Consider the following 15,802-nt stretch of genomic DNA (forward strand, 5'->3'; position numbering starts at 1 on the left):
CAAATTTTTTTCAGTAAGTACATACTACAGAACTACATGTTCCATGGTTGGTTGAATCCGTGGTTGTGGAACTGGATACAGAGGGCTGACTGTAAAGTTACACATGGATTTTCAACTGTGCAGAGGATCAGTACCCCTAGCCCTCACATTGTTCAAGGGTCCACTGTATGTATATGTATATATATATATATGAATATGTACAGCCTTACTAATAGTCAGGAAAAAAGCAATTTGAAATAATAATTAGCAAATTATGTTAGAAAAAAAAAATTTTTTTTTACCCATTATGTTAGCAAAAAATTCTAGAGAATGATAATATCCAGTGCTAGTAGGATGAGCTTGATAATGTTTTATTTGGTTTTTAATATGTACATCTGTACTACCTTGACAAAAATTAAAAGTATAGATAAAATGGACTCTTTATTTAAATATGTATTTCTATTTGGTGTAAAAAGAACAGAGTTAATCACATGGGGAAGCCTTTCTCCATCCCCTCATTAGACTCCCTGTACCCAAATGAGGAAGTTTTCATTTTCTGAAAGCCTCAGACTCTGTATACTAATAAGAGGAGCCCTCACTCCTGAGAAGGGGAAGCAGTCTGGGGCCTGCAAGGTGGGCTCTGGTGGTGGGCAGTAACCGGCATATCTATGGTCTTCCTGCAGATGGCACTGTTACCACAGAAACCAGCTTCATAATCCTGACAGCAGCCATACCCAGATTCTGCTCCTGGCTGGTTAGTGTCATTCATCAGGTGAAAGTGGACATAAACGTGGAGAAACTGGGGAGAACGTTTAAGGAAGAGCCTCTTCATTGGGTCCTGGTGGGATGTCAGATCCTTACCTAGCCACTTTTCAGGAATAGAAGTTTTTATCTCTGCTCTTTTTCTTTATACAGACGAATCTAGTTTCTTTAACTTTCTTATAATCTTGGAAAAGTTCCAAAAGAAAGGAACTCAGTTATCTGGGTCCTGTTAAATTGTGAAAAGGAAAAATTAACAGCCTCATTTTACAGATGAGGAGACTGAGGTTTAGAAATTGACCAACCTGTCCAAGGTCACAGGGAAAGTGAGAAGTGGATCATGTGCTCCCTTTTCTGGTCAGAATAGTTGCTGCTGAGTTTTTACAACCACGTCTCTACATGTGGAATCGTCCCATCTTCATCTGTGGGACTTGATCTGAAACTCTGGTGCCTTGGGACACAGAAAATATGACAGCAGTGAGTCTAGTAATGGTCTGAGTACCTATTTCAGAATCTGTTTATATTCTGTTTCTACAATCCTGACATGAATAGAGGAGAGCAAGAGTCATCCTCTAATGTGAATATGTTTAAATGAGAACACATTCAAAATACTTTAAAATGTTCTCTTTCCTTCACCCCTAAAAATAGTGTTCTCCGAAGTGAAATGTAAGTGGAGACTAACATATCCTCTCCACATATCGTAGGCTCATTTAGCTGGACTTCATGTCCCCATGAGAGAGCCCATCATGGCCTGGTGCTCTGAGCTTTGTGACCAGCAGCCAGCTCTGCCAGCCATCAGGGCCTGAGAACACTGGATTTGGTGGAGGGACTGCTCTCTTAGAAATATGTGAACACAAGGGAGACCTAGCAGAGTTTTGCCTTTGAAGTAGTAAACTGAAAATCTGCATTCCTTTTGGACACAGGTAGAAGATATTGAAGTAAAATTTTCTGAGAAAACCCAGCAATCGGTTATGGTAAGCAGCCTTCTTATTCTTAATGTTAACATCATATCAAAATGAAATGTAAACAGTTTATAAAACAACTTAAAATATTTCCTCTTACTGCTAATCTAAATGTTCTGTACCTTCTTGTCTCAATTCTTTTTTGTATTCTTCCCCTTCCCAGCAGAGCTCTAGAAATAACCATGTATGGGGTACAAACTAGAGGGATTCTTTCTGCCACTTAAACCTTTAGGTGTTTTTTCAAAATCTCCCAGTACTTTTAAAAGCAGATCTCAGGGACTTCCCTAGCTGTCCAGTGGTTAAGACTTCCCGCTTCCAGTGCAGGGGATGTGGGTTCAATCCCTGGTTGGGGAACTAAGATCCCACATGCCACGTGGTGTGGCATAAATAAATTACATACATGCAGATCTCAAATTGGCCTAGACATGTAGAGCTAAGAGGTCAAGGCTTTAGGCCAAGGAGAAGCTGCCTCTTTTATCAGAGGATATAAATCTACGGGAACATGAACAAGCATTGCAGACCATGGTGCCTAGACTCAGAGAGGACCTTAACATTCTTTTTCTCAGCATGAGTCACAAATACCAGTAACATGGCAAAGAGCCAAGCAGTGCCAAAGGCCAGGAAAGAAGCTGGGTAAATCTGAGGCTGACTTAGCAGCCTCTGTAGATGGACTAACTTGGGCAGGACTTTTGATTCTCTGAATGTTTATGCTGTAAATCACCTGCTCTTTGTGTTTGTTTTTTAAAGGGAGATGAGTGTTTCCTGGGCACTTTTCTAACTAGAGGAGAAGGGGCGTATCTTTATTCTAGTAATCAACAGTCTTGGCCTGAGGAAGGTGAGCAGCTCTGACTTTTCTGTTTTTGACTCTGTCTGGGTACCTCTTTCACAGGTTTCAACATGAGTGTTGTAATTAATAACACATCTGATATCTGAAAAAACTTGTTGGTGTAGAAGTGTTTTCTTACTTACTTACTTACTTTCTTACTTACAAAAGCTTTCTCTTTTGATCTGTCCATTTTCCAGATGAGGAAACTTGTGCTAGAAAGGACTGGTGCCAGAACTGCACCTGGTCCTCTTGCTGCTGCCTGAGGATTGCTCTCAGAATGGGCTAGAGCAGCAACATGTCCAGAAATAGGTTCTGTTGGGCCAAAACAAAACCTGGGTTAGTTTTTTTACTGCTGTGTAGCAAATTACCACAAATTCGGTAGCTTAAAACAACATGCATTTATTTTCTCACAGTTCTGTGGTCAGAAGTCCAGGAAGGCTTTGCTGGATTCATGTTTAGGGTTTCGTAAGACTGAAGTCAGGGCATTAACCAGGCTTATATCTGGAGGCTCTGAGAAAGAACCTGCTCCCAAGCTCATCCAGGTTGTTTGCAGAGTGCATTTCCTTCAGACTGTAGGACTGAGGGGCCTCTTTCATTGCTGACTATCAACTGGGACCACTCTTAGCTCCTCCTCCCAGGAGTCCTTGCCCTGTGACCCCCTCCATCTCAGCAACAAAGAACCTTAATTGTGTTGAATCTCTTTCACACTTCGAATCTCTCTGAACTCCTCCTCTACCAGGCAGAGAAAAGTCTGCTTATAAAGGACTCATGTGATTAGAGGAGGCCCAATCAGATAATCTCCCTTTTGCCATATAATGTTACATGAATACAGGAGTAACCTAAGAGGATGAAGATCATGGGGGCTGTTTTAAATTTCTGCCTATCACAGTGTGCCCTCTGGGCCCCACGATTCTCACATGCAAGATATAGTCACCCCCACCCACAAGCCTCATTCCATTATGGTAACAATTCAGAGTCTTAAATCTCACCAACTGAAAAATCCATAATCTCATCATCAAGATTATTTAAATCAGCTGTACGTGAGGCTCTGGAGCTAATTCATAAAGTACAGGTCCTGAACACAATTCCTTTCCATCTGTAGCCCTGTGAAATTAGAGGCAAGTTATCTGCCCCAGCCCTCACAACATACAAGGTAGGACTGGCATAGGATAACAGTTATAGACATTCATATTAAAAAGGGGGAAAAATGAAAGGTAAAAAGGAGTCCCAACCCCAAGGCAGCTTTGAAATTCAGCTAGACAAACTCCAGTTCCTAGATTAGGTTTCAAGGCCTAGGAATAGTCCTCCATGGCCCTTAGTTCTGCCCCCTGGGCTCTTGGTTCTACCCTCTAAACTCTTAGTTTTGCCCTCTAGGCTCACGACTCTGCCCTCTGGTCTGTGGCTATACCTCTGTCGTTCTTCCTTTTCATGAAGGTGGCACTTTGTAGCTGACTAGTTTTATCAGCCTGCTTCTTGCCGCTAGAATTTTGGGGGTCCAACAGTCTCCTTTCATTTTTCTCTTCTCTCTATCCCTTTCAGTCCAAGCTGGCAGTGTTTCTGCTGATGTAGAATTCTCAAGAACTGTGTTGGTCTTACATGGATTTCCTGGGGATTCATTCCATGCTCCTTTTTGGTTTCCTCAAAATAACATTTTCTTATGAGTCCTATTCTTTCCCTGTTAGATAAGCCTTTTTTGTGGAAGAGGAGTTATGACTTACTCCACAAATTCCTGATCCTTTACTAAGCAAATTCTCTCTCTGGATAATTTGTTCTTCTTGAAAATATTCTCTCCAGTGACAAGTTGCTCTCCATGTTCTCAGATCACTGGTTAAACTTGGCTCCTCCGTTGTCATAGAAGATAAAGCACAAGGAGTCCTGGTTTTCGATCCACAAAATGCCAGGTAGCATTTTTTATCATGCTGTGCCCCCTGCATTTCTGCCTCTCCAGATCCTGGTGCAAAAAACCAGGAAGTTAGGAACATTTGCCAAAGACAGGAGAGTGTGTGACAGTACCCCCAGCCTTGAGGCAAAGTTGCATAATGTTTTAAAATCAGCTTGTAGACACAACACAGAGGTGGTTGTGCTGTGTCATAGTTGAGCCAGTTATAATATTTAGCAAGGATATTTGCCAAAATTAGTTTGCACCTTCTTAGCAAAAGTCCTTGTTAGAAAAATAATCTTACACTGTATTGAGTTATCCAGCAAGATTCAGTGTATCCTGAGGTCTCTACACACGAATAAAGCCAGGAATTTCTGGGGCCTTGTTAGTCACACACTTGAGAGCTTAGATTTCACACTTTCTTAGTTCCTGAGGAAAATGTAGTTTGAATTAAGGAGATGGATTTCTGAGGCAGGAAATTTCAGTAGAGCAGAGAATTTAAATAGGAGTATCCTCTGGCTGTATATTTAGCATTTCACCACTTCAGGGCTCAGGTCAGTTTTATAGGGTTTGAAGTTTATACCACTTCAGGGCTCTCTTAAGGAAAAATAGTACATACAGAAGGGTTAAGTCTCTTCTCTCGGCCTTGAAAAGGGGCTTGAGCAGGTGAGGGGTCCTGAAGCTTAAATGTCATTTGGATCTAAGTAAATATGCCTGGAGTTGAGACTGAGATTTGTCTGTTCCCATCCTCTGAAGGCATTTAAAGAGCTTATCAGCATGCATTATCTTGATTGATCTTCGTATCTTGAGCCCCATAGAAGGTGAAAAATGGGTCTGAGGTTATAGTACAAGTTAGTGGTGACATCTCGGGGGGTGGTCCAGGTCTTTTGATTTTTGGTCTAGGGATGGCCCAGTGAACTACTTATGGACAAAAAGAATAGTACTTCCTTTACCTTGAAATGTTTCCAGCTCTGGTATCTTTTCCCTTTCCCAGTTAGTGACTTCTGCTATCAAAAGACTTTTTGTTATGCAGCTTCCTTTTCATTCATTTCCTTTATGTGCCCTTCTCTTCCCTACCCTGCTGACCTTGGTCAGGCAAGCTGCCCAGTACCTAATCCTCAGGAGCCTGCTTTAGAGTTTTACCACATATGCCTATATCCCTAAACAATGTCTTATTTTTGAATTTAATACAAATTAGGATCATACTCTATCGTGTTCTTCTGGGACTTGCTTTTTTCACTCAGTGTTCTGGTCCTAAGTAAGATTCATCCAGGTTGTTGTGCGTAGCCATAAGGCTCATTCATTTTCATGGTTCCATAGGATTGCTTTGTATGAAAATATGCTGTTTATCCTTTTGACTCTTGATGGACATTTGGGTTGTTTATAGTTTTTTGCTATTGCAGACAGTGCTCTCATGAGCATTCCTGTACATGTCTCTTGGTGCACCTGGCACCAGGACAGTGCCTTACAACACATCTTTCTTGTGGTATGTAAAGACATAATTGCCATCTATGGTCTCAATCCTCTGATTTTCCTGTTACATTTCTGGCTGATTGTACCAGCCAGCATTGAGATCTCTGGTACGTTGGCCTTCCCTGAATGTTTCCCACTTGTTGTTGTTGTTTAATATTTATTTTGTTGTTGTTGTTGTACCAGGTCTTAATTGCGGCAGGCAGGCTCCTTATTTGCGGTTCTCGGGCTCCTTAGTTGAGGCTCACCGGCTCCTTAGTTGTAGCATATGAACTCTTAGTTGTGACATGCATGTGGGATCTAGTTCCCTGACCAGGGATCGAACCTGGGCCCCTTGCATTGGGAGCGCAGAGTCTTATCCATGACGCCACCAGAGAAGTCCCATGTTTGCCATTTGGATTGCTTTGGTTTTTGATATCCCTATGTATGGAATTTTCTATGCTTTGCCCCCAGATAAAGTCAGCCACTCCAGCAGGCCAACCTCTCTCCTTCATAAGACTTCTGCACCACAGAGCTGGAGGGGAGGTAATGTGAATAGCCCCAAGCTAAAATACCATAGATTTCCACTGTTCTTACCAAGCTTCAGTAGAATTCCTTAAATGCTTCTCAGTTTTGTTGTATAACTTTGGTCCATTTCCAGAGTCCTTAACTAGTTGTTTTTGACAGTCCAGTTTTATGGCTGCTTCCTGGGGAGAGAATTTTCCAGACTCCTCACAGCCATTTCAGAAGTCCCAACCCTGAGGCTTTTGAAAGATATTTTCACTTGCTAAAGAATTGTAGGTTGACCATTTCTTTCTGTGCTTTAAAGATGTTGCTCCACTCCACTGTCTTCTTACTAACATTATTTCTGAGCAGAAATCTACTGTCATTCTTATCTTTGTTCCTTTCTATATAAGGTGTCTTTTATTACCAGCTGCTTTTAAGATTTTCTTTCTTTTTATCACAGATTTTAAGCAGTCTGATCTTTATGTGACTGGTGTGGTTTTCTTCATGTTGCTTATGCTTGGGATTCATTTAGTTTCTTGAATTGATGGATTTAGAGTTTTCCTCAAATTTGGAAATTTTTTGGCCATTATTTCTTCAGTTTTTCCCCTCTCCTTCAAGGATTCCAGTTACATACATTTGGCTGCCTAAAGTTGTCCCACAGCTCCCTGATGCTCTGTACAATTATTTTTAGTCTTTTTTCTCTTTATGTTTTATTTTGCATAGTTTCTACATATTCTGATTTACTAATCTTTTGTTCTGCATTGTTGTTATGAGTTTGTTAAATTAACATTTGTTGAACGGAACACAGGCTGCTGGATGGTGAGCCAGGTTCAACCAAAGACCACAAAAGAAATTGAAATGGCATGCCTTGAGGGGCTACACGGAGGGGTAGGGTCAGGGGGCGGTGGTCAAGGCAAGGTGCAGGCTGGACCTGGGTACCTGCCTTTATTAGGGCCTGTGGGTTGGAGTGCTTTGGGATTCCTTAGCCTTTTGGCTAAGGCCAAACTGGTCAATTCAAACCAAAAAGAGTGGAATTTTGGTAAGCTCCATGGAGGTCTTATATAAGGGGCATACAAGGAGAAGGCACTAAGGAGGCAGGGGAGACTGTTGATGACAAGGGCTTCTGGGAAAGTCATATCAGGAACTTACATTTGCTTGTGACTCTGCAGGCTGTTGTCTAGGGCATGCGCTTGCATGAGGGGGCTAGTGTCAGTTTACGGCCCGTGCAGGCTGCTTGGCCAAACAAGATGGATGCTGAGGTAGCAGTACCACGGAGTAGCTAAGCTCTCAACAGTTGTCATGTCATTAGTCTTATCCAGTGTTTTTTTTCTTCTCAGAAGTTGTATTTTTCATCTCTAGAAGTTCAATTTAGACATTTTTTACATCTTCCATGTCTCAGGTTAGCATGGTTCAGTCTTTCCTCTAGCCGCGAACATAGGGAATACAGTGATAATAACTGCTCTATTTCTCTTCTACTCTTATCATCTGGGCCTGTCTTTTAAGCTTTGTTAGGCAAGAAGCAGAGCAGCATTTAGTTTAGGACTAATTTTACCCCGGTAGTGAGGCAAAATCATTCTGAGAACACTACCTGCCATCCCTATGAAGTATGAGGTTTTCCACTGTGGTTGGTGCGAATGGGCAGAATATCTGGTGCAAAGTATGAATTGATGGTCATTGTTTTACATGGGAATATCCATTTTTTCCAGCACCATTTGTTGAAAAGACTCTCCTTTCTACTTTGAATTGTCTTTGCACCTTTGTTGAATATCAATTGACCATATATCTACTATTTCCTACAAGCCTCAGTGAATGGTTGGCCCTCGGGCAGCACCTTCATTATCCCTGTAGCAATTTACAGATTCCAGAGTATTTTTTCCATCAGGCAGAGATTTTTTAGCAATGAGGAGCAGAGATGCTGGTACCATTGACACATAAAGTCTGAGAACTCTGGTGACCAAACTGAGTTTCACCTTCCTGTGATGGGAAGGCCCAGGCAGTGGCCATCTGCTTCATTCTACACCCTCTCATGTGTTCCCTTGTGCTGATATGAAACTGTTGAGGGACACTTTAAAAGAGAAATTTCTCTGCAGCACTGAGCATGAATGAATTATATAGCATATACCTACAACATACATATTTCCCACAGTTGCGTGTTACCTACAGCGTGGATGACTCTCAGGAACAGGATGCTGCAAGAAGTAAGCAAGTCACAAAAGAACACATGTATTAAGATTCCATTTGTATGAAAGTAAAAGAGACAAGACTAAATCATATATAGTTTATAGATACATTGAAGTATGGTAAAGCTACATAAAATTTGGGATGTTGGTTCCCTCTGGGTGGAAGAGAGAGGGCCTTTGAGGAAGGACATTGAGGAGGCTTCAAAGGCACTAGGAATACTTGATTTCTTAAGCTGAGTGGTGCATATACAGGCATCAGGGTTTGTTGTTGTTTAGGTTTTTTTCTTCCTTTTTTTTTTTGGTACGCGGGCCTCTCACTGTTGTGGCCTCTCCCGTTGCGGAGCACAGGCTCCGGATGCGCAGGCTTAGTGGCCATGGCTCACGGGCCTAGCCGCTCTGCGGCATGTGGGATCTTCCCGGACCGGGGCACAAAGCCGCGTCCCCTACATCGGCAGGCAGACTCTCAACCACTGCGCCACCAGGGAAGCCCAGGTTTTTTTCTTTAAATCATATGTGTATACTTCACATACTGTCACACACACAGAAGGAAAATTATCCAGCCATTGCATCATAATATTTTCCCAGCAGTGATAATGTTCCCTCTTTACACAGGCTGGACCATTGGAGGATTTTTATTTTATTTATTTATTTTTTAATTAATTAATTTATTTATTTTTGGCTGTGTTGGGTCTTTGCTGCATGAGGGTTTTCTCTAGTTGTGGCGAGTGGGGGCTAGTCTTCGTTGTGGTGCACATGCTTCTCATTGCGATGGCTTCTCTTGTTGCGGAGCATGGGCTCTAGGCACGCGGGCTCAGTAGCTGTGGCTCAAGGGCTCTAAAGTGCAGGCTCAGTAGTTGTGGCGCACGGGCTTAGTTGCTCCGCAGCATGTGGGATCTTCCTGGACCAGAGCTCGAACCCTTGTCCCCTACATTGGCAGGCGAATTCTTAACCACTGCGCCACCAGGGAAGTCCAGGGGGTTTTATTTGTACAGCCAGTTGTCTGAAGGAGGAAAAGCCAAATTCTTCATTAACATTTGGTGTCTTATTTTGCCCTGAGGGCTCGTTCCTGTTAGATGTCCGGGGATGTAGAGGTCAGTCAAAGACAGCCCTGCTGTAGTCCCCTGCTACTTCTTGGGTACTGAGGGGGAACTTCCTCTTACCTTGGGTTTTCAGACTCACAGAATGGAGAAGGAATGAAAGAGCCCATTAAGCAAGGCACCAGGGATTGGTTAAGGAGCCAGGGAGATCTCATCAGGAATTGGCTCCCCCAGTCACTGAGAAGCCCTTGCAAAGGCATGTCCTATCAGATAACAGTTTGACAGTCACAAGTCCAGAACAGATACTGGAAGTGTTAATACTTCAAATGGATTAGGATCTAAGAGACTGGGGCACTGGCATTGGACCACCCAGTGAGAGACTCCAGTTATCTCATGTGTGCCCTGAGAATAATAACAGAGTTACTATTCCCAGAGCAAAGGGTAGTTGCAACACAGAACAGTCTGCACCAGTACTAAAATCAGCTCTTGCCCTGGGCCAGGCCCCATAGTGAGTACTTTTCCAGCACTGCCTTGTGAATTTCTCTCCGCCTCTTTTCCATTTTGTTTTGAGGCTTTAGAATCTAGGGGGAGAAGAAGTGCTGGAGATGACCACCCTGATCCACTTCTTTTCCCATCTTCCCAGTGACTACTTGGAATGTACCAACTCTCAGATACGTGCTGTTTTCTGGAAGCTTTGGAGTGATTCTGAGGTTTGTCCAGGAGGCCTTTGAGTGGTACTTGTTCCTGAGAAGCTTCATGTTAGAGGTATACAGGTGGACGGTGAGCCCAGGACATGGAAGGGTCCAGATACTAAGCAGTAGGTAGGGGAGCAGTTTCTACCTGATTACACCTGTTGACCCCTCTTTCCTCTTTAACAGTAGGTAGAGTCATCTTGTGGCTGGAGTTTAAGAAGTTGTGGTGTTAGGAGCGTGTTAAGGGCTTTGGTTGGGCCCTGGAGGAGTTGATGGAAGGAGATGGCAGTGGTGGGACTGCCAGGCAGCACTGAGGGCTTGTTGAGGTTGAGCAAGCAGAGAAGGTACCTCATCAGATTAGCCACAAATGGGCTGTGGGTAGAGCAGAAGTAAAGGAAAAAAGAGAATCGAAGTGGCTAGCGTGGTACAGTGCCCTGGCATCAGACAAACCTGTGTTCTGTACTTGGCTCCACTATCAAGCAGTTCTATGACTTTTGGGAAGATCTCTCTAAGCTTGAATTTCCCATCAGTCCTCTAAAAATAATACTAACTCTTACAGTTGTTGCAAAGATGGGAAACTATAATGTATATGACATGGTTGGTGCTTAGTAAATACTAAATAAAATCTGTTCCCATCCCTTTCCCTGACAAAACAGAGATCAAAAGTTTGTCTTGTCCCTGGGGATTGGCCCTGAATGTGGATGAGAGGAAAGTCAGAAATTTCTGAGCAATAAGGGAAAATGGGGGAACTGAAGGCTTCAAAGTCTCAGTGACATCACGGGATGAGGTTTGGGGAGTGAGATAGTTAAAAGTATGATGGCATTTTGTAGTCAGAGAGTAGGTTCTGGAGCTGAAGATTTCAGAAGTTAAGACATTCTGGGTGCTGCTTTACTGGTATTGAACTGGCATTGAGGAGCAGCAAGGCTAGAGCGTGGCATGGCCCACCCACTGATCTCTCAGAGGGAATGGGAGTGTCGGCTTTGGAAGAGAAGACTGTGAACACATTCAGAAGCTGTTTGAAGTGTTGTAGCATAATTAGGAGGGCAGTAGATGTGAGCAGTGAAGGAAAGGAGGGGCATGAGTCTCTGAGGGAATGAAAATATTGTGCCATTTTGGGAGGGAATGGTCTGGGAACAGCAGTGATGAACCTTGGCATGGGTGCAGGATGAGGCTGGGGCATGAGGAGCCTCCACTCAAGAGGGCCATAGGGCATGACTGTGTGTAGGTGAGGCTAGGTTTTACTTGTTAGAGGGTAGGAGACTTACAGGACTTGAACCATTGAGTGCCTTGAACTGGGCTGGCTGGTAAGGTTGGCATTAGTTCCCGCTGACTGGTTGTCTTGTTCTTTTGTTGAGATTCAGGCTTCAAACCGTCCTCTAGTACCTAAAAACTGCCTCCATCTCCCCCACTTCTCCCCACCCCCCATTAACATGCACACACACAAGCACACATACTCTCTAGGCCCCTCTCTGCCTCCTGAAACTCCACCTTTTCAGGAAACCTTCAAAACTTGGCCTTTGCTCTTCTTGTCATTACGACTTACACAGCTTTGGGGCTGCCTTTTTAGAACTACAGCTCAAGGAATCAGTCCCTCTTCTTGGTCTCATGTCCTCTGCCTTAGCAATAAGATATTGGCGGTTTTCCCCAAGCCTGTGCCTTGAGCTCTAAGAAATACTCTATCTCTTCTCTGTTTGTGAAAACATGGAAAGAAAGGCTATTACAGCAATCGGAAGGATCCAGCTTGGACCATTCCAGAGAGCAGCTTCACCTACGGGTCTTATGTGTGCCCTGGGTGCTTCATTTGGGTCTCCAAAGCAAGCCCAGGCCCAGCCTTAACCCTTGTCACCTTAGTGTCCATCATTTCTATGATCTACTCCCTAGGGCCCATACTGAGCTGCTGTGTAACCTTGGCCACCCAGGAAACAAGCAGCTCTCCTTAAACCTGAATCCTTATTCTAAGGAACCCACACTCAGTGTCCATGTCCCACCCATCTTGCTTTTGGGAACTACAGAACAGCAGCCTCCAGTGTCTGTAGAATTCACTTATTGCCTAACTCACACGTTCCTTTCCTGGCAAGGGGCTCCTAAGCACCCTTCACCATTCTTTCAACAGCTGATGCCCTAGTGCTCTTTCTTGGGCCTTATGTGAGAGATGTGGTCATTTCAGAGCTGAGCCAGCTTCTGCCAAAATAGTAGAAAGGAGCATCTGTAAACTCAGTAATGGAGCAGATATACCCAAAGTCTTTTCTAGTGTATTTCCCTGGAAGACACCCATAAGTGAATGTGAATTTTGCCTCTCTCCATCAGCTGATAACTTACTCACTTGTTGCTTTTTCTAATTCTTATGCAAAGACTGTATCTGATGCCTCATTTCTCTCTGAGGCCCTAGGAGGGTACATTGGCTTTCTCAGAGCACAGTTCTCAGCATAAAGATCATTTAACTTAAGCACTTCAGATGGTCTCTAGTTACCACTCTGTCTTGGCCTGGAACCTGCAGGAAGAACGCTGTGATACTGGCCCCCAGAATCCAGCCCTCCAGCTCTTACCAGATCTCTTTTCGTTCCAGGGAAAGTACATTTCTTCTCTGGTGGACTTCTGTTTTCTGACCGTCATCACGGAAATATCATCATTTCCAAGGATCACATGAATTCCGTTTTGTTTTATGATGGGGTAGGTGTTTTACAGTCCATGGTTTTGATGTTCAGAAAGATACTCACACTTCTGAGGGAAAATCAAATAACTCCCTGTCTTCCCTCTACCACCACAGGGCAGGATGTTAGGAACCAGCGCTGCCCTTGAGGCAGGCAGGCAGGAAAGTCATGGAGAGGCTCTTGTGAGCCATAGGGGTAGCTATGAGTTTCCCCTAGCCTGTACCCTTTGGCCAGGGCACAGCTCATCACAGTGTGACACCAGAGCAGAGGACAGGCCCTCCACCCTTTGTGGTCTCAGCCTCAAAACCAGCTTGTTTGGGAGCCGGGACAGAGACCGGGTAAAGTGGTTTGGTCAGATAGCTCTGAAAATGAATTATGTGAGCAAGTCAGAAAGAGTTATGTCTTTCTTCCACATAGAACCTGGTTCCTTAAAGGCTGTTCAAAAATGCAGACAGACCAACCAAACAGGTTAGATGGCTATATTAGGTGAAAGCTTTGATATTTGATATTAATTAGGTTAAAGAGTCTTCCAACATCAGGAAGGAAAGGGTGAAACTTAAGGGCTGGAATGATAAGTTACCTAATTTTGGGGTGGGTGGGGATGGATTTTTAACTCATATCAAAAATGAAAATAAACTTCTGAGAAAATTAAATATTTTAAAATTTCATAAGTAGAAAGAAGGGTATAGTTACAAATTATTTTTCTTATGAGAACTTTTTTAAATTTAATTTTTATTTTATATTGGGGTGTAGTTGATTTACAGTGTATTAGTTTCAGGTGTACAGCAAAGCGATTCAGTTATACATTTACATATATCCATTCTTTTTCAGATTCTGATGAGAACTTTTAAGATCTACTGTCTTAGACATATATATTATTAAATGATCACCACAATAAGTCCAGTTAAGGAGAATATAAAAATGAATATTTATTAAATCTTTAGGGACAGGAAGACTTTCTAATCTAAGCTTAGAAATGATACAAGAAATTCTAAAGAAACAGTTTGTCAGATTTGACCACTTAAGGATTTTTTAACTTTTTGCTGATAATTTATTGAAATATACTCTAAGTGCAATTAACTGGCTACAAGGACTTATTGTACAACACAGGGAATATAGCCAATATTTTATAATAACTATAAATAGAATATAACCCTTAAAAATTGTGAATCACTGTGTTGTACACCTGAAATTTTATATAATATTGTACATCAGCTATACCTTAAAAAAAGCATGTAAAATATCTCATAATATTTTTATATTGATTACATTTAAAATATTTTAGATATGTTCAACTGAATAAAATATATTATAAATACATACATACATACAGTTAACTGTATCTGTTTAAAGTTTTGACAGATGTATATATTCATGAAACCACCAGCACAGTCAAGATACAGATTTTTGTCACCCCCCAAAAGTTTTCTAATACCTTTTTGCAGATCATCTTTTCCCCCAGCTTCTGGCTTTAGGCAACCACTTACTAGCTTTCTGTCACTGTAGATTAGTTTGCATTTTCTAAAATGTTATATAAATGGACATCATACATTCTGTACCCTTTTGGGCCTGGCATTTTTCACTCAACATGATTTTTAGGTCATCCATGTTGTTGTGTGTATCAATAGTTTTTCCTTTTTATTGCTTTATTGATGAGTAGTATTCCACTGTATGGATGTAGCATAAAATTTATCACACTAATAATTTAAAACTCTAAAAAGTATTCAAAAGGGGAATTAAAAACACAAACCAGGAAAACTGTTTTTGGTGATTATTAAAAAATGAGTTGCTGTTTCTTTTCTATGAAGAGCTCTAACTTTATCAACATGAAAACACTGAGTGCCAGGTCATGGATGTTCAGAGGACATGAGGTTAGTTAACAGATACGTGGAAGCACATCAGATGCATGCTACCACTAATGTAAATTACCACTAATGTAAATTAGTAAATTAGTAAAGAGTAGATAAAAGGTACAGTGAAGTAAACAAAAGGTGAAGTGGAATTGATAATATGAATGTCCAGTCATAGTGGTGGGCTAAGAGGGGAGTCAGATGCAGCCTTAGAAAATGTTTACAGATAGTTTACAACAACATGGTAGATGCGAATGGTAGATTAAGTTTTAAAAGCAAGATATGAAACTGTAAAAGTGAATATGATTTCCCAGTACATAAAAAAGGGAAGTCAATGAATGAATAGGAAGAACAGACTAGAAGGAAAAGTACTAAAATGTTAGCTGTAGTTGGAGTTGGGTGATGGGACCTTGGATTAATTTTTTTAACCTTTATTCTCTATTCTATTTTTATATTTTTCTCAAATTTTTATTTAATGAACATACGACTTTCATAATGAAATCTTAAATTATTAAAAAAAAAAAAAAAAAAAGGGACTTCCCTGGCCGTCCAGTGGTTAAGACCCCATGCTCCCAATGCAGCAGGCCCAGGTTTGGTCCCTGGTTGGGGAACTAAAATCCCACATAACACAACTAAGCCCATGTGCTGCAACTAGAGAAGCCCACAGCCAAAAATCAATAAATAAAAATTTTAAAGTATATATAAACTAACTTTACAAAAAAACCTTTTCCTCTGAGATCAGGAGCAAGACGAAAATACTTGCTTTTGCCACGTCTATTCAACATAGTATTGGAAGTCCTAGCCAGAGCAATTAGGCAAGCAAAAGAAATAAAAGGCATTTAAATTGGAAAGAAAGAAGTAAAAGTAGCTCTGTTCATGGATGACATGATTTATATGTAGAAATTCCTAAAGATTACACACACACACACACAAACTGTTAGAATTAACAAACGAATTCACCAATGTTGCAGAATATGAAATAAACAGATAAAAGAACAGTTGCATTTTCTGTACCCAAACTGTGAATAATC

The 15,802-nt window shown here is 41.8% G+C and overlaps 1 protein-coding gene across 4 annotated transcripts in view; it reads left to right on the forward strand.

Annotated features, from left to right (window-relative positions):
* The window catches only part of DNAAF9 (dynein axonemal assembly factor 9), a 117,753-nt gene that overhangs the window by 56,701 nt on the left and 45,250 nt on the right, over positions 1-15,802 (forward strand). For all 4 annotated transcript variants that reach the window (XM_024742976.1, XM_024742975.1, XM_024742978.1 and 1 more), the window contains 4 exons: positions 663-733; positions 1,662-1,712; positions 2,448-2,535; positions 12,837-12,940. In XM_024742976.1, coding sequence (XP_024598744.1) covers positions 663-733; positions 1,662-1,712; positions 2,448-2,535; positions 12,837-12,940 — 314 coding nt within the window. The remainder of the gene's footprint in view (positions 1-662; positions 734-1,661; positions 1,713-2,447; positions 2,536-12,836; positions 12,941-15,802) is intronic.

Source organism: Neophocaena asiaeorientalis, unplaced genomic scaffold (assembly GCF_003031525.2).
Source record: "Neophocaena asiaeorientalis asiaeorientalis breed wild unplaced genomic scaffold, Neophocaena_asiaeorientalis_V1.1 scaffold82, whole genome shotgun sequence".
Lineage (NCBI taxonomy): Eukaryota > Metazoa > Chordata > Mammalia > Artiodactyla > Phocoenidae > Neophocaena > Neophocaena asiaeorientalis.